At 44.6% G+C, this 27,092-nt stretch overlaps 3 protein-coding genes across 24 annotated transcripts in view; 2 read left to right on the top strand and 1 right to left on the bottom strand.

The window, feature by feature from the left end:
• The first annotated feature begins 138 nt into the window (after positions 1–138).
• On the top strand, positions 139–21,680 carry Cog2 (conserved oligomeric Golgi complex subunit 2). Its single transcript, XM_065435012.1, has 16 exons — positions 139–301; positions 434–595; positions 683–748; positions 918–998; positions 6,365–6,447; positions 7,482–7,584; positions 8,728–8,907; positions 12,309–12,424; positions 14,173–14,439; positions 15,301–15,362; positions 16,022–16,332; positions 17,698–17,773; positions 17,925–18,070; positions 18,887–19,023; positions 19,605–19,773; positions 21,409–21,680. Exons 1-16 carry the CDS (start codon positions 224–226, stop codon positions 21,499–21,501), a joined length of 2,130 nt encoding a protein of 709 aa, XP_065291084.1. The 5' UTR covers positions 139–223; the 3' UTR covers positions 21,502–21,680.
• Positions 21,299–24,195, bottom strand: Saysd1 (SAYSVFN motif domain containing 1). The gene is made up of 2 exons (XM_065435046.1): positions 23,909–24,195; positions 21,299–23,819 (listed from the first exon to the last, which is right to left on the bottom strand). The coding sequence occupies exons 1-2, from the start codon at positions 24,053–24,055 to the stop codon at positions 23,427–23,429; spliced, it is 540 nt and encodes a 179-aa protein (XP_065291118.1). The 5' UTR covers positions 24,056–24,195; the 3' UTR covers positions 21,299–23,426.
• The window catches only part of Pcmt (Protein-L-isoaspartate (D-aspartate) O-methyltransferase), a 19,609-nt gene continuing 16,132 nt past the window's right edge, over positions 23,616–27,092 (top strand). For 19 of the 22 annotated variants that reach the window (XM_065435035.2, XM_065435037.2, XM_065435030.2 and 16 more), the window contains exons 1-4: positions 24,329–24,468; positions 24,654–24,785; positions 24,897–25,033; positions 26,848–26,952. In XM_065435035.2, the coding sequence (XP_065291107.1) occupies positions 24,674–24,785; positions 24,897–25,033; positions 26,848–26,952 (354 nt within the window). In that variant the 5' untranslated portion in view covers positions 24,329–24,468; positions 24,654–24,673. Of the gene's footprint in view, positions 23,726–24,328; positions 24,469–24,561; positions 24,610–24,653; positions 24,786–24,896; positions 25,034–26,847; positions 26,953–27,092 lie in introns of those variants that run through there. The other 3 variants (XM_065435018.1, XM_065435015.1, XM_065435029.1) reach the window with 3 other exon arrangements.

Genomic DNA, 27,092 nt, shown 5'->3' with positions numbered 1-27,092 from the left:
AAGTTTCTAATACGTAGTACAAGTAAACACTTAAATTGGTGTTAATATCAAAATCAAAATAAAATTGCGTTGTTTCAAATGTGCCGAGACCTAAAACGACACCATGCATAAATATTTTGCTGTGGACCGGCTGAAACCGAATACTGTCTGAGGTGGCAAGATGGCAGTTCTGGGACGGACAGTTTCGAGGTAGCTTAATTTTTTGCCGGTAAAGTGGGCGATCATGGAAGGCATACTCACTGACAAGCTCTTACAAGAGCCAGCGGTTAACCTGTGCTTCCCCAAAGATGTTTTCATGCGTGTAAGTACCCCTCCCTTCGTTATTTCTTAACGGCTCTTCCGTCCCGAACGGTTACTGCATTTTGGTTTCGATGGCTGTCGAAGTACGCCGCCCAGGAAAGTTACAGAACTGATTTTATTATTATTGTTACAGGAGAACTTCTCCGTGGATACGTTTGTCAGCGAGCACAGAAAGCGTGCCAGCTTAGAGAAGCTACGCGACGATCTCGGCATACACCTCAAGTTTCTGCGATCGTCGATGATCAAGCTCATCAACAAGGATTACGCGGACTTCGTCAACTTGTCAGCAAATCTGGTGAGTGCCGACAACTCTGCTTAATGCCCGCATTTTGTCACACGAGCTGTACTAATGAATTATTTCCCATCCGTGCTAAATGTTTAGGTTGGACTGGACAAATTCATCAGGAACATCTCCAAGCCGCTCGAAGACCTGAAGCAAGAAGTGAACGTATGTGTGATGCTTCCCTCTTTATTGACAGGCCGTTGTGGGCGCGAATCCACTGCCTGTACGAGCCATAACTCGTAGGTTAAGTGAGAAAGTATGTAGATTTGTGGCGAGTAAGTGCTTTGACTAAGATGAAAAATAAGATCTCAAGTTATGATAAATGTGCCTCCAGGAAGCCAACGCCGCGTTCGAAGCAGCGCTGACGCAAGCGAGGACAGAACTTGCTGCCCGACGAGCTGTTCAAGAAAAAAAGGTAAATGACTTTGTTCGTAGCCACCTAAACTTAAAAAGCTTAATTGACAGCTAATCGTGCGTGATATTGTTCTCACATTCCGTCATATTATTAATCATGTTGAATATTATATTGGAAAGTTACGCAGCAGACGACATGGAGAGAGAGAAACGTTTATTAGACGAAACAGTGTCCCGAGCGAGGCCGGGTATCACCCTAAGGTGGGAGGGCTCCTTAGTCCAGGAACCCTCTGGCTTCGACTGCCCTCTTAGCCCTGGCGACGAGTTGTCGTTGGTCTTCCAGGTCCCCGAGGGTTAGCTTGGCCTCCCACGTTTCGAACAGGTCGTTTGCCTGCGTTTCTGGTTGCATTTCGCTGCCTTCCTGCCACGGGCATTCCAGGAGCAAGTGTGCCAGAGTGTCGGATACGTTGCACAGTGGGCAGAGGTAGCCGTGGAGTGTCGGGTAGAGGCGATGCATCATCGTTCCGTGCGTGTATGTGTTACTTTGCAGGCGTCTAAGGATTAGGCTTTCTTCTCTGTCGAGTTTAGGGTGCGGTGGAGGGTACACTCGACGCTCGAGCCTGTAATGCTGCAATATGGCCGAATAGTTGGTGGGTACGGCCTCCGCCTCTTCTGTCACGGGTCCGAGAGCGCGTGGGGAGTGGGGAGCCCGGCTGACGTGCTCGCGGGCAGCGGCGTGGGCCGCTTCGTTCCCCTCTAGTCCCTCGTGTCCGGGTACCCACGTTACGCAGGTGTACGGGAGCGGAGTGCTTCGTCTTTTTAGTATCTTGAGTGCATCGGCCGAGATGCGGCCCCTCAAGAAGTTTCTGCAGGCGGCCTGAGAGTCGGTGAATATAATTGCTGCGTCTGTGCATGTGGTGGTGGCGAGAGCGATTGCCGCTTCTTCAGCCGTTTCCGGGTTGCGTGCCTTGATGGTTGCCGATGCAAGCTCGGAGCCTTGGGAGTCGACGACGCTCAGAGCATACGCGTTTCGATGCGGATACTTGGCCGCATCAGTGTAGCGGGCATTCGGGTCATGCTTGAAACTTCTTTTGATGGCGTTGGCTCTAGCCTGTCTTCTACTCTTGTGATATATGGGATGCATGTTACGCGGGACACGTGCGATGGAAATGCACTCTCGAACGTCCGGTGGTATTCGCTCTTTCTTGTCCATGTCTGCGACATACATCTCGCTGTAGTTTAGGTTTCGGAGTACTGATCTCCCTGTGGGCGTGAGCTTGAGTCGTTCCAGCTGGCTGTTCTTGTGCGCTTCGGCGAGCTCTTGCCACGTGTTGTGGACGCCCATCTTAAGGAGACGTGATGTAGAGGCCATGGCGGGGAGTCCCAGGGCGGCTTTGATTGCCTTCCTTATCATGATGTTCAGTTTTTCTATTTCAGCATTCTTTAAAGCCAGGTACGGCGTGCCGTATGTGATGCGGCTGGTGAGGAGCGCTTGTACTATTCTTAGAATGTCTTGCTCCTTGAGCCCGCTTCTTTGGCTTGAGATCCGTTTGATGAGGTGCGTTAGTTGCGAAAGGGTGCGTTCTAGTCTCGGTAGGCTGGCAGCTCCCGATCCGTCTTTGTGGATGTGGAGTCCAAGTATTCGCACGCTGTCGACTTTCGGGATTGTTGTCCCGTTGAGTGTGATGCTGGGGTCGGGCTCTTCGTAGTTGGGTGGTCGGCCTCTCGTTCTTGCTTTCAGGACGAGGTGTTGAGACTTCTCCGAGGCGCAGCGGAGGCCGCAGTTTCGGAGATAGCTTTTGATGGTGTCGACAGCTTCTTGTAAGCTACTTTCTTGCCTTCCAACGTTCGTAGCTCTGGTCCAGAGCGTGATGTCATCAGCATACATCGCGTGACGCAGATCTGGTATGGTCTCAAGTAGTGGGGGTAGCTTGATCATAGCTACGTTAAAGAGTAGCGGTGAAATGACCGACCCTTGTGGGGTGCCTCTGTTTGGAAGTAGGAAGCTTTCACTGCGGATGTTGCAGATTCCGACTGTTGCCGTGCGGTCCATCAGAAAGTTTCTGACGTATGCGTAGGTCCTAGTGCCGCAGCCGGTGCTTTCGAGATTGTTGAGGATCGCGTCGTGGCTAACGTTATCAAAGGCTCCCTTGACGTCTATTGCCACTATGGAGTATTTGCTTCGATTGTTTAGGTGATCTAGAAGGCCTTCTTTTAGTTGTAAGAGCACATCCTGCGTTGAGAGGTGCTGCCTGAAACCGAACATGGTGTCTGGTAGGTGGTCGTTGTCTTCTAGGTACTGGGTAATGCGGTCGTGCACCATATGTTAGAAAAGCTTTCCCGCGCACGAGGTGAGGGAGATCGGGCGTAGGTTCTCCAAGCTGAGAGGTTTGTTGGCCTTGGGGATCATGGTGATGTCCGAGTGTTTCCACACAGCAGGCAGTTCTCCTTTCTCCCAGCACTCATTGTAGTAACAGAGGAGAGCCTCGGTGGCCTGCTGCGGTAGGTTGCGTAGGTGTTTGTTAACAATCCTGTCTTTACCTGGGCTGGTATTTCTAGTCAGCTTGGATAGGGCTACTTGGATTTCGGCCTCCATGAAGGGTCGGTCGAGTCCTGGGTTCGGTTTTCCAGAGTATTCTTTGCAGCGAGTTGACGCGGTAGAGGGTGCATCTCCGCATAGTTTCTTTTGTAGTTCTCGCAGGAGGTGTTCTTCTGATCCGGCGTGGTTGTGGATAAGACTGTGAAGATGTTGCTTCTGTTTCGTTTTGGTGGGTTCAGTGGCGAGGAGTGCGCGTAGGAGGTGCCAGGTCCTCTTCGTGCTCAAAGTCCCCTGTAGCTTGTCACAGAAAGCGTGCCAGTTCTGCCTGACGAGGTGTTCCGCATAGTCTTGAGCCTGCTTGGTAAGGAGAGCGAGGCGTGTTTTTAGCTTTCTGTTAAGCTTTTGTCGCTTCCATCTCTTCAGGAGGCCACTTCTTGCCTCCCAGAGATGTAGGAGGTGCGCGTCGACCGCGGGTGTATCGGAATCGAGTCGTATGATCTTGGTGTGACGTTCTGCTGCGTCTAATACATTTTTGAGCCACTCGTCAATGTCACTTATGCTTGCTCCGGAATCTAGCTTGTCCCTGAAGGATTTCCAATCGGTTAGCCGTGCGATTCCGGTCTTGGTCTGTTTACGGGTGTGTGCTACATCTAATTGGAGGATATGGTGATCGCTGCCTAAGGTCTCCAGGAGTCGACTCCACTCTGCCCAGGGGACGTCCGCAGTAAAGGTAAGATCGGGGTTTGTGTCCCTGGAGACGCTGTTTCCAATTCTCGTGGTCTGGAAGGGATCATTCCAGAGGGTGAGTCTGTGTTGCTGTGCGGCATCGTGCACTCTAGCACCCTTCTTTGTGGTGGTAGGATAGCCCCATGCCGTGTGCGAAGCGTTAAAGTCACCCACTATGGCGAGTTGGTGTCCATTCGTGGATTTCCTGATTTCTCGTACAAAGTGATCGAAATCTGGTAGCTGGTCGCGAGGCGGGCTGTACATGCTGGCCACGAATAGGCTTTTCTGCGTCTTTCGTTCCGGTAAAACCTCGATTAAGGTGTGTTCGATCTGGGTGTTCTCTATGTCATGTTTTTGGGCTGTCAGAGTTTTCTTCACCAGTATGGCAGTTCGTCGGGTTTGTGCATATGTGGCGTATCCTTGCAGTCGGACATTCTGCGTATTCGTTTCTTGTAGTGCTATGACGTCGGGTTGATTCAGCTTGACGAATTCTTGTAGATTGGCGTGTCGAGGGCGGTATGATCGACAGTTCCATTGCCATATGCGTATAGTAGAATGCTGTTTCTGGACATGGAGACAAACAGAAAAAAAAAGAAGCGAAAATACAGGACAGTTTTTTTCTGACCGTGTGCATTTTTACAATGCTTCTTCTCAATCATGAACGCCAGCTATTACGCTTTGCAGTTAGCTTTGATGTAATCATGTTGAAGTCATGGGCCGCGATAATGTAGCGGCTCTAATCCAAACTTTTTCCTGTTCACACTTTATCATGGGTTTGAACTGCACCTTGCCTATGTTATCAGCGAAATTTACCAGTCGTTAGTGGTTAATGATAAATAGGGGATAGAATCAAAGGCAAAGGATTGTTCCATTATACTGGCAATGTTTTATTTTTTGTCTGTTGATCAAATGTATTGCAACTTCTGATCGCAGGAGAACTCGTGAGGCCCTTTGAGTATGCATGGCAAAACTGCAGTGCCCACAAAGGACACACATAGTTTATAAACAAGCACTGCACTGTTTGTAAATAGCACTTATTTGTAAACAGCACTCGTTTGTAAACTACCTGTGCCCTTCGTCTCTTGTGCTTGTGCACGCTGCAGTTTTTACCATGAACAATGACCAACTGGCCCAGCTTTCAGTTCTTTTGTCTTTAACAGCGCTTGTGCCGAGCATAGGCATTTAGTGCATGGCATCAAGCTCGTACTTATTGAAATTTGGAGAATAATTAGAATGCCAAGAAGCATGCAAAATGAACAATGGAATAAAAAATTATAGGCATCACATTAAGAGGTGGGCAGAGCACTGTATGAATTAGAAAAAGGGTGCAGCTGATATTTAGTTGAGATTAAGAGATAGAAGTGGGAGCTCGACAGGACATGTAATGCATAGAGCTGATAACCAATGGGCTGTTAGAATAACAATGGATACCAAGGGAAGGGAAACTCTGTTGATCATCGTATAGGTCAAATTGGGTGTGAAGAGATTAGGAAATTTGCAGACATAAGATGGTGTCAGTTGATAAAAGATAAGCTGGGTTCACGTGATGAATGGGATTATGGATAAATCGGTCATGTGACATGTGGCATACATCAGATCACTTCGCAGCTGGAATTCACATGACAGTGGAGAAAAGCAGATGGCAGTGGCATAAGCACTGCTCTCTCTCTCTCTCCAATGCATTGGCGATAATGCAAACGCGTTGGAACGCTGCACACATTCACTTGCGACCACCAAGCTAACCGGCAGAAGCTACATACCGGTTGCATGGGTTTTAATTCAAATAGTGACTTGGACTTGATTGAATATGCTGACCTCTAGAAGCATTTCGCCATCAGTATTGTGGCATTTCTTGCCGACAATCCCAGCAGTGATTTGGCTTTTGGCCATATCATGAATTTTTTCACAAGGACACACCGAGTGCAGCAGGATTGGGTGACGTATGATCCTGTGATCTGATATCTGCAAGCTCGAATCGCGATTTACTTTGTCATGTGACTACAGCTATAGGGGTAAGCTGAGATCTATAAGAGGTGTTTTCATTCTACAGGGGACACAAAATAGGCATACGGTGATGACTAAAACTTGGAGCTGTTGCATTGTCTAGCTGAAGCTGTGCTTAAGCAACCGCTTCCATACTTTGTTTTTCTACCTTTGTTCAGGCTTTATTGCAGCAGGCGATAGCTGTCTCCAAGAGTGTAGACAAGATTGAGCGTCTTCTACCATCTCCAGATCACATGGACAGGTGAGAGATTTATGTGTAGAACCACTATAATATATTTTTCTATGATGAAGTTCAAGATGTTTGCAGGTAGCGTCAGTGTCATTACTGATTGTCAGCATGTGTACACTTGTAATTCGTGCAGATGAATATTGTCACGTGGTAGTGACCGTGAAGAAAGAACACAGTAGCAGTACTGTGAAAGACAAAACTAGCTTTTATTGGGCGAACCTGTGCCCACAAAACAGGCTACACTTAAAGCACAACGATAGCGGCGAACACAGTCGGCGATCGTCGAAAATCTGATCAGCGGGTCAAGCGCGTCGGCTTTTATAGAGCAGTCGTCGAATGTTCCAGACTAATTGTTCGGACCCGTGTGCCTTCCACAAAGTTCTACACCATTCGCGTTACGCGATGAAATCAGATAACACAAGGTTCGGCGACAACAGACAGCCGGGTAGAAGCATCTATAACATTCCAGAAACATCGGATACATTCAGGCGCGTCCCTCGCTGTGCGATTACAGTTGTTAAGCGGCGAAACGTGGTTGCCCGATAAAGATAAGTACACGTGTCAATATACATAGTACCCTTTGTGCGTGTATGGCTGTGATCACAGGATAAACATGCGAGTTACTTTTAGTATGTGCACAGTGGCTGTAATGTCTACTAAGCCCTTAACTCTTTCGTCACCGCAGGAAGTGTGCTCATTTTTGGTGCTTTTATGTTTGAACATTTTATTTGCACAAGAAGGGGTTACCTTGCTAGCCATAAAACCCATTACGTTGCATAAGAAATTGTACAGATTAGCTTCGCTTACAATGTTGTATATTAAGAAATAATGCGCTAGGAATGGTTCTGCATGAAGTGGTGTGGTGTGGTGTGGAGTGTAATGAACAAACATAGGTGGGTACCTCAGAGCAAGACTGTACGTACCAAGTTTGCTATCAGTGCTGCCACAACATGATCTTGCCACGTGGGGAACTAATTTGAGGTACAATGACATCAGCATGTTCATTGTGAGCTGGCTTTGGACTAAGATTTAGATTCTCTCAATAGGTGGACCAATGAGCAAGTGGAGCAGGTGGCCATAGAAGTGAACCAGGTCCTCTTCTACCTCAGCAAATGCAAGCAGGTCAAGCTGGCTGGAGCGCTGGCCGAGGTATGGGGCACCAACAATATACGTGTGGTCTTCTTCTGTGTCTGTCCTTCTTTATTTACTTGTTTTTATACTCTCAGTAGACTGAAGATCAGATATGTGCCTTTGTGGTTATCCTAAAGATCATAGCATTAGAGATGGGTAGTGACAGATTCTGGGAGCTGGTTCCAGTCATTAGGGATTTTTAGCGCAAATGAATCGGAGTAAATGTTGATGTTTTATGATAGCATGCCAATTCTTGGGTGTAATCATTAGGAGTTGCCCCATACAATAACTGATAGAGTAAGTCATGTTGAAGGGACTGAATAGAATATTTTGTAAAAAATATGTGACAAAGCACTATTGAAGATACTGCCGGCACAAAATGAGACTGGGTAAGCTGAGTGTTTGTTTCGTTGGAGGAACGCTAGTATAACGGGAGTACGCAGTTAGAAATATTATTTGGGTGCTCTGATAACTCGAGGAAACGTAACAACTTTGAAGTAAATATAACAGAAAGTAACATTGCTCATGTTAATTGTGTATAGACTCGTGTAAGGGCTGAACTTTTTTTGCCACAATTTCGCCGAAGCGCGGCCCTTACACGGGACCGAACCTTTGATCAAAATGGTGCCAGCGCAGCCAGTGACTTGTGCACACCCCAAATCCGCAAATATACCGTTGCATCAGAGGTCACTGCGCAGCTCTCACCACCTAGTAGTGGCAAGCGGAAGTATACAGCGCACAAAAAATTCACCAAGGTGCGCGCAAAATTCACCGAATGTGATTGCTTCTCCGTTGGAATTCTTTTTTTCCAAATTTTGGGCTGCCAAGTTGGGGGTGCGACCTGGCCCTTACGTGGATGCAGCCCTTGCACAAGTATAAGGTAGCTCTTCAGGAGTGATGAACATGAGTGACTCCTTTAAATAATTACATTTTATTGTTGAGCACACTTACAGTACTGCCTTTAATTCCCACCTATTTCACTTATGTTTATTTTTCTGTGAAAGCTTTCCTAAAACCTTTTCTTGTTTGTTCAGTAAGTTGACCTTGCTTTTATAGCCATGCCAATTTGGGGTTTCTTGATTTGCCCGTTTACAGAGCATTAATGCTGTTCTACTTTTAGGCTACAACTGTCTGCAATTTCCTGATCTATCTCTTTTACAGAGGGTGAATGCAGTGACTGAGCTGCTTCAGAGGCACCTGGAGGACAGCTTCCTACGTGGCCTCAAGATAGATAGCCAGCCTGAGCTCAGCTCTGTGCTGAGGATTTGTGCCACGCTCGATCGAGTGGAGGCCGTGGAGGAGCTCTTCCGCAAGCGCGTTGTTGCGCCTGCCCTAGATGAGGTGGGTGCATAGGCTTGGAGAGATCACTGTGTTTTCAAGATATCTTTCATTTCATAGCCATTAAAAGGAAAATAAAAGAAGCTCACTTGCATGTCTCTTGAACTTGTGAATGTCTAACAATGACTTTCTTCTGATATAAGCACAAATTCTCTAAGCTTCTCCTGCAGGAGCTTCAAAATCTGGTTGGGAATGTGAATGCTTTTGATCCCAAGTGCAGAACCCTTGCAGTAATGTGTACATTTGGTCTAGTTATTAAAGCACCTTGAAATGACGCAGTGCTGGAAAGATGTGAGAAGGAAGAAGTAGATGCCAGCGCCGACTAGTGTAGAAGGGCACTGTTCTTCATGTCCAGAACACCAGAAGTCTTGAACAAGGCCTTAAGGCAGAAGTGAGATGTATGATGCAGGTGCACTCACACACACACATGTGAATGTGTATGTGTGTGTGTGCTGATGCACACACACATATAGATGTGCACAGCATAAACAACTGACACCAGATGCAAGAGCAAGGCATTAAGGGAAGAATTAAGGTCACTTGAATGTTTAGTGTTGAGAGAGGACTCCATAAACAGTCATGAATAAGTTCAACGAAACTGACATTCGGACGTTTTGGTTTAACTTCATCTTTGGTAACCAATGCAACACAGACTAAGACAAGAGCTAAGAAAGTGATGGGACAGGCGCTGAACTTGCAGCCCAGAAGCTTGGTGAAATAAAAACAAATTTATAAACACAAACACGTCACATAAACTCTCTGAATGCAATATAACAAGCATACAACCATTTCTGGGTGCATTCTCATGCAACCTCGACATCGAGATTGTGTGTGCGAAGATCGAGCCTGACCCTACAAAGCGTTGTCCAGAAAATTAAATTCATTGCACGACAATGACACTGAAGAATGACTGAAGCACAAATGTTTTTTTTTTCTTTCATGTATGGTGCGCCTTGACTATTTCCATCATGATTTGGTTACTGTGACAGTGAAAGGTGGTAGCCTGGTCAAAATGGGCCATGAAAGAGCCAGCAAGAATAAGGCCATCGCATATCAGAATGCATTGCAGTACGTGCGACTGTGAACGCTGTTTTGAGCAGGCTACCATCTTCGCCCTCATACTAATCAACTGTGTTGCACTGGTTACCGAAGATGAAGCAATTGATAAACACTAGCTAGCAATTTGTAGTGTACAGAGGAACAGTGCACAGTAGCTGCAACCATGTACATTAAAAGAAAAATGAGCCGTCTTTATCAATTCCTTTGGCTCTGAACGGCCATTCTCTCAAGAGTTACTTCTTTGTAACGCACGTATCAACCTCGTCTGCTACATTGTTGCCTGTTGTGGCCTCAGAAATACATGCACAGACCTCACCACCCTCGGAGTGTGTAGGTTGCAAAACCCTGCACACGTTATCAAGCATGCAAACAGCACAATAGCACAGTGGTTAGTGCGCCCAGCTCCCAACTGCATATTGCTGCAGGAAGATTAGTTAAAATCTCATTGGCAGGGGTAAAGTACTGATTTACTCCACCTTATGTAGAGGGTGAAGCCGAAGATGAGCCAGTGGCATGGCAGCAACACAATCTTAACAGCATAATGGAAAGGGTGAATTGACAGACACATGAAACTGATTCCAGCCTTTGATTGCCGTCGCAGTAAAAATGAAAGTGTGAAATCTAATGAAGCTTGTTTTGAACAACATAACATTTTTATAGAGTGCAGTCCAAGAACACAATGTGCTATTAGGCCACAGGGTTTTGGGCAAGGCTTGACGCCACTACCCAGTCATCCTACTGAAGGCCTGTTTTTTTTTTTCTTTATGCACTTTTGTACAGGAGCAAGCGCAAGAGCACAGCTGGACTGTTCTTGAGCGCACACTGGCAAATTTTTTGTTTGTGTGTGAGCAGATGTGGGAATGTGTGCCGAGGTAGTTGGAGTGAACACTTCACAAGTGCACACTTACCACACTTGTGGCTTGGTCAAACAAGCATGGAAAATGAGGATTGTTGGCACAATGACATTTCTCAGATCAGGATAAACCAGCATGAACATTCAGCAGAGAATCCGCCCACAACACACCAGTGCCACTTGTGTGTTCTGTGTGCATTTTTAGTGTATTCGGCATTCACTGAAATACAAGTACAGACACATTTATTGTTCCCTCATACAGTAAAACCTAGTTAATATGTAGCTGGGGAGGAACGTAGACCAGGTATGCACTAAGCGATGTACTAATTAACTGGCAATGGCGGGTGAGTGGCTATAAACTTACAGGCCAAAAAACAACTGTCTTCATTCTCACTCGTACAAACACACAGACAAGCTTTATTTAGGAGCAAGCAGCAAAATATCTGTGATTTTCCCTTGCCGCCATAACAGCCTTGCAGCGACAATGGCATCCTCAACCGTGTGCCAGCTTCGCCATCAGGCCTCACTTCTCTGCAAACACCCTCATGGCAGTCAACGCACGCGCCACATCGAATACAAAAGGGCCATCATCCACTTCCACGTCGTCATCGTAGATGACGTGGAAGTGCCAAAACTTATGGGAGCAGCAAACACATCATGGCTATGATGTTTTGACATCACTATCATTGGTAGCTGCAGTCCATGTGCCACAATTTCATTTTCTATGGTCGGCATGCCCAACGTTTTGCTGATTCCACACTTGTACACCCCGAAAAATTGAGTGAATACTACACACTAACCGTATGGCATGCGGTATGCAATTACGGCTTAAGTGGTTGGCCAGTACATGTTGTTCAATGGTGACAGGGTAGGGAATTCATCGCGACTATATTTAAACCGGAAATACTTAGTAAGTGGTTCATGATTATATTACGCTTAGTGTATTGCACTGATAAAAGAACTAAAGAATGTCCGTCCACATAATACTAAGCGTAATCATGGCACAATCAGTAACCGCAATCATGAACTTGTCCCATTCATTGCTTTATTAAGTGGGTACGCATCAACGAGGTTTTAGTGTATTTAGGCTCCAATGGACCAGGTGTACAAAATTAACCTGGAGCCTTCTACTGGCAGTAGCCCTGGCCAACTTTGGACCTGGCAATTGATTAGCATTGTGCACACAATGAAAACAATGGCACTTTTTTGCAGTTTATTTGATCCATAAGAAATTTACATGAATATGCAGGAGGTCCCAAAGCTGAAAGTGACCCTCCTGACTTCAAATAACAAAACTAACAAACTAATAATTTAATCAGGTGTTCCACTTCCCATACAGGAGGCATTATAAGTATGATCTAGTGTGCACAGTAATGTGCAAAGTTCCAGCGTTTGGATTTTTTTTGTGTGTGTGTGTGCACATACAGCATTTTCTCACTCGGGCTCACTCGGGTGATCTCGCAATTGATCTGTTCTTTTTTTCTTGTACCAGATGGTTACAGATAAAGTGGTTCAGGAGGTTGGCCTGGATGGCATCTACAACCAGGTCATGATGTTTCTCAGCACCAGGTGCCAAACGCTTCTAGACCTCACCCTCGGAGCTGCCAGGTGCATGGTCTTCTTAGCCCCCCTTGCTTCTGTAGTCTTTTCAGTTTTGCATAGTTCAGCACTTTGCCCTGTTATCCTACTGCTGAGCACGATGGTTGCAGATTTGATTACCAACCTCACATAGACAAAGCTAGAATAGAAAAATGATGAAGTACTTACGTATAGGTCCACTTTAAAGACCAGCTGCATAAAAAACTTAATTTCAGATAATGTAAACATGGAAGTGCCGCTGTGCGAATACATGCATCACGAAAAGTTTGCAGAAATCTACATTTCTGATACTGAAATTAAAAACAACAACAAAAAAAAACAAAAAAAAAACATTTTTACTGCTTGCCGAAGATGCTACAAGAACCGAACATTGACAACAAGCATGATGCCTGGGCATAACCTGTGAGATTGGGTGGCACCCATAATGCGCTGAAGATCTTGGAGGCTATGTTTTAGGACCTGCCATCTTAGACCACCTGTACTTTGTGGGGTCTCATGTGCTCTTGTTCGTCGTGGTGTCTCATGTGATCTCCATAATCTAATTTTATTTATACTACAGTAATAAGGTCAATTAAGTACCTGAAGTTTTAAGTACAGTTGGACCTCAATTTAACAAAGTAGGTAAAATTGGCAATTTGCTTCGTTATATCGAAATTCCACATTTTATGCAAATATGTAAAGTTGCCAACAATTTTTCTTACTAGGAAAGGGGCCGCAGAATTTTCCGAATTATCGGGCAATCTAAAGAAGCAAATTTTAATGAGAAAACAATTTATTTTTATGAATTTGGGAGTCCGCGACAAATGATATGGTTTCATGCCACGTCGACAATATCTTCAGATCAGCGGTACGAGTCAAGCCAGCCGTGCTTTCGCTTGCACTCTGCCGCCGAAGCTGATAGCATCGCTAGCACTTGGACGACGCTATCATAAAAAGCGCCGGCAGCGGAGAGTGAATGCTTTATCTGCCTCTCGTTCCAACGAGCCACCGAAACTCAAAGATTACACAACCTCCAAAACTAAACACATGGGAAGACAGCTAACAGGATGCCACACTGTCACGGCACGCCTACTCTTTGCACATGCGGCAGATCACCTCTAAAGCAGAGTGCGCAGCTGTGCTTAGAGGCATGTGCAGCCATTGTCGAGACGTGTGCCAGAAATCGCAAAGCAAGCGCCAACTTACCCCCGCTTCTCTCGCACACTCCCCTCTCCTTTTTTCCTTTGCTTGTGCGGAAAGGCGGCACTTGTGAAGCCACCATCTTTCTTGTCTCACCCTTGCACACTTTCACTTGTACCTAAAGCACAAAGTGCGTGGGCCATGATAAGATCTTATCGCACTTGGACTTTATACGGAACAAGATGTGACTCCACTGCGGCGTTCACTTTTGTCGCGCCACACACTCATTGAGAGGTGCGTTTGGAAGCAGACGCTTGTAATTCGATCACTTGACTGTCAGCGTCCGTGGAAATTTCCATTTATTGTCTCGGCATTCCTTTGTGGCGGAAGTGAAGTTTCGTTATATTGAAATCACATACAAACAAACTTTGTTATATTGATGTTCCAAATACATGGTGTTCTATAGACAAGAGGTTATGAAAAGTTAAACACTTCGTTATATTGAGAATTTCGTTATATTGAAGTTCATTATGTCAAAGTTTAACTGTGTCTGATTTCTCCCGATTATTCTGGTGGACCCAAGACCCACTTCCACTAATCACAACTTTACAGCCTTCTTCTGATCGATTTGTGTGCAGTGTTGCAGAGTCGAATGCAAGCGGGTACGCGTTCCTGGAGAGGGCGATATTGCCAGAGCTGGTCTCGATGCTGGAAGAGCGGCTGCCATGGGTGTTCAACGCGGGCGACCCCAATTCCTTCCAGCAGCGTTTCTCGGCCAGCCTGGCATTCCTTGAGCGCCTCGAACGCCTCTGCTACAATGTCTCTCAGGTGGAGAGCCTGCGGGCCCAGCCATGCTACGTGCATTTCATGTCCAAGTGGAACCTCGCAATCTACTTCCAGATAAGGTGCGGGCAATGACATACTGTTAGCACATGTGAGACATTACCGTATGTGCAATAATTGCAAGGCCACTGCCTGTGTTTCGAAGGAGGGGGCATTCCTGCATAGCTTCTGAACATGTGCTTCCAGGTCAACTCAATCCACATAGTTCATGTTTCCCTGTTTGCAAAAATTGTGTGTATGCATATAGTATAGTGAATTTATTGATTTTACCTCCGCAGGAGAAGCAAAATTAATTTGTGAGACCCGAAATGTAAATATAAGTGGAAGTTAACAAGCATAGGTGCTTTCTGGTACTTTCTGGTGAATTCGTATTGGATGAAATGCTGAATTGGCCACCTTATGTAATTCAGCTTTACTGGCTCATCATCAGAATGTATGAAAACAGTGTGCCAACAGAGTTTGGTACATATTAATTCAGAATACAAAAAGAGGCATGGGACATGGACACAAGAACTGATATGACTATAAGAAAGAATGGTGGGTTCATTCTCGTATGCATCTCTTGAGTGTCCATGTGAATTTTTACACCTGTTTTATTTCTACGAGTTTCATAATATCAAACAGAAATTGTAAAATCCGTGACCTAACGGCAATGTCATCAACGCTTTGGTATGGGCAAAAAGTTTAAAAAGGTAGACTGGAGCATTATTTTCTCTGCCAATTGCCAGCTTTTCTTTGCCATGGAATCACAGATATACTTTAGAGTGAATAGTCTGGAAGTTTAACTGACCTAATGTTTTGCTTAGTGTGCCTTAAAGCAAGTAATTGTGATTACTGCAGTTACATTCTTGATGCCGTTCTTAAACATGATCATACTTTTAACACAGGTGGTTGTTCTCTCTTGCCAACCTTTTTCACGACAGATTTCAAGAGATAGCCTGCCAGCTGGAAGCTGCCATAATTCAACCCTCACAGCGTAGCAAAGGTGAGTGTAAATTGCGGGCTTTTAAAGGTTAATGCCATGATAGTTGCAGTCCAGTCAGTTGTTTATTGGTCTCTTTAATGGGCTGTAATGAGTCCAATTTGACAGCTTACGCAAACCCTGTAATGCTCAACATAGTATCATACATGTATGATACACTGAGTTTGATTAATCTAAATGTTTATTTGAGCTTGGGAAACTTAACATATAGCTTGTAGTTAGCATTTCTTATATGCTGGAGTGAATTTTCAGTTATGCGTAGTTCTGCAAACCAATTACTAATTACTAATTTATTACTATACCAGATAAGTTCTAACAAGAAACATCTCATTGTCTATTTCACACAAATCTTCCAGTGGCCAGAAATAAAGATGATCTGGGACTGTGTTTGGGCATTACAGTGTTACAAAAGGACATGCATTCAAGTCCATTTGCCACCTTCATTTTGCTGCATTTTATTTCTATTCTGCAATACTGGTAATGTTGCATTATGGAGACGTCATGTTGAGCCCGATCAACTGGCACGGTAAATTATTCAGTTACACAAAACAAGTGGCGCTAGTCATCACAACTCTAGCTCGTCTTTGTCTTTGTTGTCCAGTGTCACTTTCACTCACTGTTGGTTGCATCACATCTGTGACAACCATCCTCGAAACGTGCAGGTGACGAGTTCTTGCTTCTGTGTCACGAGACACTTTGGGATGCACTGCGCCGCTGCTGGGATGAGGACGTCTTTCTCCCACCTCTGTCGCACCGGTTTTGGAAGCTGACCCTGCAGCTTTTAGCTCGGCACCGGGGCTGGCTGCACCAGTATGCCACCCGGTCGGGGGTCGGAGAGGAAGCGACTTCAGGGCCTGAGGCTGGAGACAGTGAAGATGGTGGGAGCTGCGACGCATCAATTGACCTTGCAAACCCACAGGGCCCTGTCCTTTTTGTGATGCTTCACTGCGATGTCCAGAATGTTGCCTCTAAGGTAAGCCACACAGTGTTGTTTTCATGACGCTTACACGTCAGATGCGTTCAAGCATAATATGAGATGTGGTAATCTGTGTGAAAGTACCGCAAAACCTGTGACATCAGACTGATGTCATTGGTGCCATGGTATGTGTGTAAAAGTTAAAGAAAAAGAAAAGGAAAGAAAAGTAAATTTGGCTGTCATTTTCCATGTTATAGCCAAACTTTTCTTGCTGTAGAAATTGCAGGGGTGCTCCAATTTCTCGTGTCCCCTGACGTTTGCATTCTCCGCATGGACCTTGCATCTCCTGGCATTTACTTCTGCGCTCGACACACACATGGTCATTAGAGTTAGAATCTGAGTTATGCAGCCAGGATTAGAGATGGCACTAGTACACAGTATTGAAGGCAGTCTACCAGTGAAAACTGATTTATAGTTTCTGATCAATCTATTCAATGTTACAAAGGTTTGATAACAATTGTGTGGTCCTTAAGCATAGACTTTAAAACATTTGCCAAAAATGTTGTTTGAAAGTGCTTCGTTGCCTGCAGGTTGTATACAGCAACTTGAATCACCAAGGGTAGTTGTAAAAATTGTGACATCTCTTACAAAACGTCTAAGGTGAAGTGTAACTGTCTTTGAACTCGATAACTTTGCTTACAGTCCCTGACTAATGTTGCTGTGGCTTAAGTAATAGTACTGAGATAGTGAGCCTATGTGGCATGCTTGCATTTCTGTCTAAAGAAGTACTAGTTTGTGATTACAACATCATGCCAACTAATAATGAAGCCAAGGAAAGCACAGGGGAAATTACCTGTGGTTTTTAGTTGAAACATATACAGGAATCAGAATGGAAAGGGAAATTAAAGTGGACGAAAAAACAACTTGCTGCCAATGAGAGCCAAGCCCATGTCTCCCGCACTACACATATAACGCTCTAATAATTGAGCTATGGCGATGGCTGTTCACGTACTACATAACAACTGGAATTAACGAGGATGTGCCACTGCCATGGCCATGGGGGGAGCTAGCTAACACTCCCAGGGTCGGCTCTTGTGCACATACACAAATAACAAGAAAGTGGACAGAGAACAGCAGTCGTACCATAATGTAGAAGACGTGCTTTTGGTTCCCTCTGCCAGCAAGTGGTTTTTTCGTCTGCATTAATTTCCCTTTACCTTATCACTTCTACATCTGAAAAACAAAAGTGTGTGTATGTTTCAAGTAAAGCCGTGTGCCTTGTGTTTCTTTGTATGTTTTTTATTGTGAGGTTCTTTGTTGGCCTCTGCGGCCATTGCAGGTCTCTGTGTAATCTACGTATACAAACATGGTAGCAAATATAATTGTTTGAAAACCAGTCTCTTGTTTCTTCTGCTGCTGCAGTTGGCATCTCTCCTTACTGACACAGTCCAGCCAAGACTGCAGCAGACTGGCTTCACAGAATTTCAGCTTCTGAAAGGTAGGGCTCTGTACAGACATACTGTGTGTTGTTATTGAAACAGTTTGGGCTTTGTATGCACATAAGTATAGTGTGTCCATGTCTGCTTCATGCCCTCTGGCTTTTGGTTAAAAGCATGTCTGCCTTGTTCTTCAAAAACACATTTCCACAGAGGGCTTGGATGAGTGTTCTCAGCTTCTTGTGAACCTGGGTCCCAGCATTTCTGCCCGCCTGGTATCTGACGTCACCAAGGCCTGCTGTGTCCAGCTCAAAATGGTGCCCGACATTCCACGCCTCTACCGTAGGACAAATCGAGAGGTCAGTGGGAAATTCAGTTTTTTTATTTTTAACTGAACACTTGCCATGGGAGTTCACTGGCTATGGCACTGCTCTGCCGAGCATGGAAATTGTGGGCTCGATTCCTGGCTATCTTACTCCCTCCCTCCCTCCTTCACTCACTCTATTTCGGACACAGAACTTGCGCGAATGGAACCATTAGTAAAGAACAGAACCTAACACATATTTTAATGAAGGCATTTTATTTATGAAAATCTCGAAATCTTCCTGTAATGGTAATTGCGTATTGGTGCACATATTTGTGATGAAAGAGAGAAAACCACAAAATATGCAGGCTCTGTGCAAGAAAAGATTTAGGTGATACATTGCAGTTGACTTTTTTTCCTTTTTTTTTTCATCTCAGTCATGTATTGTGAGTTACTCATTGTCTTGCACTTCGGTGCACCTTTTGTATTTTTAATGTGCAAGTAATATGCAATCTTTGTGACTGTAAAGTACTAAACTTCTGAATCTCTTGGAATAAACAAGTTATAATTGCAGACCTACAACTTTTTTCACATACCCAATGAATTCACTGCCTCTTCAGTAGTGATGTAAAGGTTTAATGACATTCTTTGTAACATTTAATCGATTTTAACATACATTCCTGTTTATGTGTTCAGACAGGTACTGTCTTTTTCTTCTTCTTTTCAGTTTTTTTTCAGTGTCCACAAAACAGCGCTTAACATTTGAAAGCCATGGACATTATTTTCTGTGAAGGTTATCAAATGTTGCTGTTACCTTTCATCAAGCGTCCTAATTGTTAAATAATTTTTTGTTGTGGTTGCTTCTCTACAGGTACCATCAAAGCCATCCAGCTATGTCCAGCAGATCCTTTTGCCGCTAGCAACCTTAAAGGACCAGAGCAGCCAGAATCCAAATCTGAATTGGGACATTGATTGGACTGTGTCGGTGCTTGAAGAGGTCACGAAACAGTGAGTGCCATTCTTAATTTGACCTTGTATGTGTTTAGTGCGCGAGACATGCAATATCGCAGCAGTACTGTTAGACCATTTATGTACATAAGTAATTTGAGACTGCTGGGAGATGTTCAGTACTCTGGCTAGATTAGCTAGGTCTCTGGCCTGGGGTGTATAGGGACATCGTTAAACCAAAACTGCATTAAAAATTGTTTTGCTTATTTTTGATAAAAAATACATTGCAATCAAGAAAGCTGAATAGGAAGTAAAACATTTTTTTTTAAATTATGAATTTTATAAATTAGAAATTGAGGTTTGTGATACCGAAGTTCAACTGTGCTATAGCGCATCATCGAAAAGCCATCTTCTTTAATTTATATTTTGATACTCTGCAGGAGAGCTTCATAAATAACTTTTACTGACAATAAAATTGTGTGTACTGAGGCTGCCTGAAATTTCTTGTTTTTCCATGGACAGAAAATAGTTGACCCTTGCAGCTCTTATTCCTTTGCAACATGAGAATTTAAAAAAAAAAATTTTTTCCTTACGAGAGTGTTTTGTGACTCAGACACTGAAATTGCTGGGCACCTTCTTAGGTACATGACGGTGACCAAGGACGTACTTGTGTCGGTAAAGAAAATGGAAGACAGCTTGAAGAGACTGAAGCGAGCTCGTGACAGAACACCACTGCCAGAAGGGGCTGCCTCAGATGACGACAAGATCCGCCTCCAGCTCTACATCGATGTCGAGCATTTTGGTGTCAAGGTGAGCTCTTGCACCTGGGGCTCTATGGACTGTGATCTTGGTGAAGCAACACACTTGAAAAAAGACGTTCGCACTAGCATGGATGGTGAGTACATGATCGTTCGTGTTTGTGCGAACGTCTTTTTCCAATTGCGCTGCTTCACCAAAATCATGGATCACCAACTAGCCGGTCACTACCTATTAACTATAACAGAATGGACAGCTGGGCTAGCTGGTTTATGGTTTACTTGCATCTTGAAACTAAAAGCACACAAAGATGACAACTAAGAGAGAAGAGAGGACAAGGCACTATTCACCATGTTGTTACATAGCTTACGGCACAATGGACTTCCTATCATTGGCTTGAAGCTTTGCGCCATGTATCTGCCAAAATTATTCTGGCAATAGAGAGAGAGAGCATTATGATAGAAAAGCTGAGAGGTCGGCCTGAATTAATGTTCTGACCTGCTACTCAGCGTTGGGGGAAGGGGGCAAATAGTTTCATGTGGATGTTGTCATGGATGTTAAGACACGTGTTGGTGGAGCTGCAGTACTGGTAGTTCGGCACATAACAGAACCTTGCCCTTGTACGTATTGCAGTTTAAAAAATTACTGGGTTACTGAGTGTGCAGATAACAGTAATGCTAGTAGTGCCATCTTGTGATGCTTCGTAGAACCACAGTCTACTAGAGACATTTTTATGTTACATACATGTTCTCGTTGAAGACCAGAAAAACTGGGCATTAACAATCCTGTTGCTGCCAAAGCTTCACACTAGCGGCTAATTGTAATGTGGTCGGTGTCTGCATTAATAGGCTGTGTATCCTCTCTGATTAAACTCTGTGCCACCAGCTGAACTGCTCTTATCTAGGTACATCTCTAATAACCAGGTTTTCTACCGATAGTAATTCAGTTGAACCCAGATATATCGAACCCATATATAATAAATCATTGTGTAGAACAAACAGCTCTAAAATAGCCTTGAAGATTTTTGCATAACATTTTTATTTTATCTATCGAATTACCTATATATTGAACTTGTAGTGATCCCCTTCAGATTTGATATATCAAGGTTCAACTGTATGTATGAGCATGGTAAAGCTCTTTAACAGCACATATCTGCAAATGACAGACCAGCAAAAAAGGGTGGTGTACCAATTCATTCATGCAGAAACAGTGCATAACTAGGAAGAAAAAAATGTAATGGAAATGTAATTCATGGCGATCTTATTCAGATACACCTATCCTAGCTTCTCATTTAAAAACACTCGTATTTCATTGCATGCGTATTTAACACTGCTTTATGAATCGCCAGTCTTTTTTGCTTAGTGTCCACTTGCTGAGCAAGCGTTCACAAATTTAGGACCTGCCAAAGCCAGTTGTTATACGTCAACGACAAAACATTTTGTTGATATTTAGAAAGCGTGGATATATGAAGCAGCCTGCTTGAAATGTTACATTTAAGGTATGAGTGGACACATCACAAGACGTTAGAAAAATGAGAAGTTCTTGATATAGAAACTAGGTGAAACATGAAAAGGCTTGATGAGGTTTGACTTAATATAAAATTTATTTTCCAATGTAAGAATGAACTGGTATTATAGTAGCGACATCTTAGTACTGCTGATGACAAGGCTGTTTTATTTATTTGAACAGATGGAGGAACTCGGGACCCCAAAATCAAAAGTTCCAAGCTACGGAGCACTTGTGGATATAGTGGAAGCAGCAAGAAGTTCCCCGGGCTTGTGACAGCCATGAATTGAAAATCCGGTGCCTTGCCGCTGGAGCAACTGCCAGTAGGCAACAATAACAATTCAGGGTGACTTTCCTAGAAAGGCTTGTAAATAGTACTGATTGATGGGGCTGTACATACATCTCTGTAATATACTGTGGCTGGCATGCTGCTGAGCAGCTTTCTTTCTTTCTTTTTTTTTTTGCATCACATTGCATCCAGTTGTTTCACTGGGCACTATTTGCCTATGCATGCAAAAATAAAGTCAAAGTTGGAAAGCTGTTTGACTAGCATTTGGAATCTTATTGCATACAGCTTACTGCCAACTGAGTCTATAAGGCAGCCAGGTATAGATGACTGTTTCAGTTAAACTGCTGCAGTTCGTTTGCACTCTGCAGGTTCTGCTCGGAGGTGCAAAATTCCTCTATTATGCTGAGATGCAGTATTTACCTGTTTCATCCAGAAGAAATTAAAAATACAGTATGGCTCACAGTTAAAGTGAGCATTAGATTAGTACTTTGGGACCGATTACAGCTTAATCTTGACATGACAGCCTTGGTAATAATATCGTGTTTATGCCTGAAAACAAGTTAAAAAAAAGATCTGTCACAGCACAGATAAACACCGGTTAAACTGCAAGAGAAGACCTGACAGGTGTTATGTAAAGCATACAAACACAACATAATGCTGTATGGGTGTAGTTTATAAAGTTCCTTCTAGCTGTGGTTGCTTTTACATAGGCCATCGGTCGGATTAAGCATAAATGTTAATTGACCCGTGGAACATCGTCTAACCTTTTGTTACTCTGTTGTGATGGCAAGTGTACTTCAATATTTGCAGACGGTATAGTTCTGTTCAGACATAAGAACTAAGAAAGTGTGCCTTATGGTTGAGGCGTGGCATATTATCAATACTGGTAGCATATGCATAAGTCATCCCTTGATTATGTTGCACAAAGAGGAATTGTCATGCCCAAACCTTTCACAAGTGGCCGCAGATGCCCAAAATTGTTAAGTTGCCGCTGCCTTTACTTGAGCACACGCTGATAAGGTTGGTATCTTCCCTCTTTTTTTTGTCGCTTAGCAACATTTCGCCCGATACTAGATGGCATTTGTTGGTAGTTGGTGCTCAACACTCGTGTTGTCAGTTTTGTTCTGCTTGTGTTCGTGCCTGCATGTCTGCCTTCAGTAACAAGAATTTTATTTACTTTGTTATAGCAAATAATTGCCTGCATCTGTGTTCTTCATATCAATGTTCAACTTTACTGGGTTGTTCCCTTTAACAGCAGACCGCACTGTACATAACAGTGCAGAGATGCTGGACATGATGCAAGTTTTCTCAACTGAAAGAATGATGGCGCTGTCGACTCGGAGGGAAAAACCACTCTGCAAGTTCTGCCTTCTTCACAGGCTGCACATTGTCCTCCCATAATTGATGAAGCCATTCCTTATTTCACTGAGGTTGCTTTTTTGGTCTAACAATGCCACAGATGACGTGTACTTCTGACTTATCCTGGACAAAATGGGCAAGTACTACTATGCTGACACATTCTAATGACAAGGTGGGTTTACTCACTGCATTCAGTAGGTGCTGTGGGTCAGGGACGCAAAGCATTTCCTTCCCATTTGTACTGCACTGGTTACAAAATCGCCATTAATTTCGTCAGAAGTCACGCACAGATTATGTTATCTTTAAAATATGGCAAAGTAGCACTGTCTGCATAGCACAAACCACACGCACGCATTGATATATTACAAAAAAAAAAAAAGAGAAAATAGACAGTTTAGCTTGTTGCCACAAGATTCTGGATGAACACTTGTTAAATTTTGCTGCAGTTGAAAGTTTGGGTGAGCACGCTAACGTGCTAGTCGCGCGCGTAAGCACGGCAAGCACCGCTCATGTAAACGAGCTGCGCGTTTTGCTGCCCGCATATCACCGTTCGTCAGTGCATGGGCAACACGCCCATCGTCAACTGCCGCTCCAAATCCTGCGCCGTCAGCGTGCCGTCGATGGCCTCCACGTTCGGATTGAACACGGAATAGGCGCTCAGCTCTCCGCGCAACCGAGGCCTCTTGCGGAAGTTCGTGAACATCACGTAGAACACACTGAGCACGAAAAACACGGCGCCGAATTCCAGCACCACGAACAACGTCATCAACAGGCACCACAGCGTCAACTTGGCCACGAGCGTCGCCACGTCGAGCTTGGTCCAACGACCACAGGCCGCCTCGTCAACTACTGGTTCGTCGGTAACCATTATGCGGGTGGACGGCGTCAGAGTCATGGTCGTTTGAATCGGTTCGCGTCTTTTACGAAGCTTGGTCAATGCGTCTGGCTGAAAAGAAAAAGAAGAAAAATATAGGAAAACGACCAAGCGAGCGAGGGACAGCTGTGCCGGCTCTGCGATGCAAACAGGCACCTCACCTTGGCATCGCTGTCAGTATCGTTGCTTTCGCTCTGAGACCCCGAATTCACGCGGACAGGCTGTTCAGGCTGTTTCTCAGTGGTGGCCTTCTGTTTCACCTTGAGCTGTGCGCGAAATTTAGCGAGTTCTTCCTCCATACGTTCCATTTTCCCGACTTTTTCATGCTGGCAGCTTGTTCGACGGCGCCATGTCGGCTGCTCAGCTGTTGCCGTCACAGCGTTGCCCGATCTTCGCTCCGTTCGCCTCCATTTCCAGTCAAAGTGACGTATTTCTCGCGCACATCACGCCAAACTTTTTGTCGGCGTTCGCGTGGAATAACCTTCATGTAACTAAACAGTTATTGTGCAGTTTTCTTTTAATATTCAGGGTAACGCTATAATATTTTTTTTGCTGAGTCTTTGCCTCGCCGAAGGGCGACCGAAAGGACGGGGTGCCCTAGCGAAAACGCGCACTATCAGTGGTGCATGATGTGTGCGCGTTCGATGGCGTAAGCAGCCGCATTTTGAAGGTACGCGAGGCGCGCTTTGCGCTTCATCGTCGGATTGAGCCGCGCAGCAAGGCAAGTTTTTTCTCCTCCACGTCTACGTTTTGTTGCTACTTTCGAATGCGTGCAATCCTTGCTACATTCCTGTTCCACGGCTCTTGTGTGCAGAGAAGCCCACCCCGCAAAATCCCTTCGGCCGTCAGGCCAAATGTTTTCGTAAGTTTGCCCGTCTCGTTTTTTTTTTTTTTCTTAATCCCTAGGTGGAAACCGCCTACAGTAGATGCTGTTCAGAGCTGTCTTTGGAGTATTCCTAACGTGTTGCTTTACTACGTTTGCCATGGCTTGGAGGTCACACGGCAAAAACAACCTCGATTTGGTGCGCAACTTGAAGCGTAAGTATAGCGAAGCGTTCGCTCGCAGCGTTGCCAAATGTTTCCCGGTGGGAACCGGCGTGGCATCGTGCGTCTGGGGAAATTCGTAACTGGCGTGGCCGTTCTCTGCAGGCAATGGAATCATCAGGAGCCAGAAGGTTGAAGACGTGATGAGTAGCGTTGACAGAGGAAACTACTGCCCCCACAACCCCTACATGGACTCACCGCAGGGAATCGGATACGCCGTCACAATCAGCGCACCACACATGGTATGTCCTTGTTAATAAGCAGCACGCAGTTTTTAATGCGTGATTCGCTGTTGAAGGCGGGCTTGAATAATGGCATTCCATTTGGCGACTAGAGGTGGCGATGCGGCCAGCTGTTGATGTAGGGGCGTGCCGAACCCTTTTTGCATCGCTTCAAAAAGGCAGCGCGGGACGCCGGTTGCTTTGCCGTGCGCCGTTTCGTAGTTATCTTGTAGAATTTAGTGCTCTTACTGCTTCTGCTTTTGACCAGTGCGTCGCCAAGCTCATTGGTCTCTCTACGGGGTTATGTTTATGTTTGCAATTTCTAGTTACTCCAGGGGATAATTTGCCGTGCATATTATTGGCAGTTGTCGCACAATGTGAATTTACCATGGATGTAATATGCTTGTCATTAGTGGGCTCACTGCCCAGATAAAACTCTGCAGTTTTCCTGGGTATGTTGTAACAAAATTTGTACCTGTGAGAGTAGATCTGTCTCAATTGATTTCATATGGTTAATGTTGTTGTGCATCTTTTACCATGCGTCACACTTGTACAGTTGTGCTTGATAGTTTTGCTTTCACATAAAAATACTTTCGCTGCTTTTATAGTTGAGGAACTTCTGTTTCATGTTGCAAGCCGTACTTAGTAATTAGATGACGATCGAGGCATTTGGCTACCACAAGAGAGTCGGAAATATTCAAGCTATTAAACTGGGAAGGTTTAGGAGTAAGGATCGACGGCGAATGCCTCAGCAACTTTCGGTTTGCCGATGACATTGTTCTATTCAGCAACACTGCAAACGAGTTACAACAAATGATTGAGGACCTTAACAGGCTGAAGATTAATATGCAGAAGTGCTGAATAACCGGGCAAGGGAACAGGAATTCAGGATCGCCAGTCAGCCTCTAGAGTCTGTGAAGGAGTATGTTTACCTAGGTCAAAATCACAGGGAACCCTGACCATGAGAAGGAAATTCACAGAAAAATAAAAATGAATTAGATCACATACGGCAGACATCGTGATCTGCTGATTGGAAGCTTACCATTTTCATTGAAAAGGAAGGTATACAATCAGTGCATTTTACCTGTGCTGATATATGGGGCAGAGACTTGGAGACTGACAAAGAAACTTGAGAACAACTTAAAGGCCGCGCAAAGAGCGATGGAATGAAGAATGCTAGGCATAACTTTAAGAGACAGAAAGTGAGCGGTTTGGATCAGAGAGCAAACGGGTATGGACGACATTCTAATTGTCATGAAGAGAAAAAAATGGCACTGGGCAGGTCATGTAATGCGTAGAGTAGATAACCGTTGGACCATTGGGTTGACAGAATGGGTACCAAGAGAAGGGAAGCGCGGTAGAGGACGACAGAAGACTAGGTGCTGCGACGAAATTAGGAAATCTGCGGGTGCTTGGAGTCAGTTGGCGCGGGACAGGGGTAATTGGAGATCGCGGGGAGAGGCCTTCGTCCTGCAGTGGACATAAAATATGATGATGATGATGTCTTAGTAAATGTTAGTGTGCATTGTGCACTAGCTGCTTCTGTAAAATTGTGGTAGACAAAAAGAAAGTTGGGCCAATTTAATTCTCATGAAGCCTGCTGGTTTCAACTTCGTTTTCAAGTCACAATATTTGCCAAGGTTTACATGAAGATGATTGGTACGTGCAACTTGAGGAAAGTGTAAAGAAATAGAAGTTTAGTGCATGAGTTGGGCTAAGCTCGTACGAATAAAAATAACCAACTAGCTACTTCGTGAAGGTTTGCCCTGCAGTTGTGAACAGATGTTATTGTTTCTTGATTGTCTGCCCTGAGTGCTTTTCTGCTATGTCTCTAGCATGCCCAGGCCCTAGAGTCTCTCAAGGATCACCTGAAGGAAGGAGCAAGGGCCCTGGATGTTGGCTCAGGGAGTGGCTACCTCACGGCTTGCATGGGGCTCATGGCAAGTTGGCATTAGTTTTTCGCCTCACTAATCATGATATTGAAAAAAGACTAAAACAGCTTGAACTAGTAGATTACTATTTAAGGAATTTACTTGTCTTTAAAGTAATTGCTGAAGGTCTTGACTAACTGGGATGAAGA

The sequence above is a fragment of the Dermacentor albipictus genome, chromosome 7, assembly GCF_038994185.2.
Source record: "Dermacentor albipictus isolate Rhodes 1998 colony chromosome 7, USDA_Dalb.pri_finalv2, whole genome shotgun sequence".
Classification (NCBI taxonomy): Eukaryota; Metazoa; Arthropoda; class Arachnida; order Ixodida; family Ixodidae; genus Dermacentor; species Dermacentor albipictus.
This window is presented reverse-complemented; position numbering and strand designations above follow the sequence as displayed.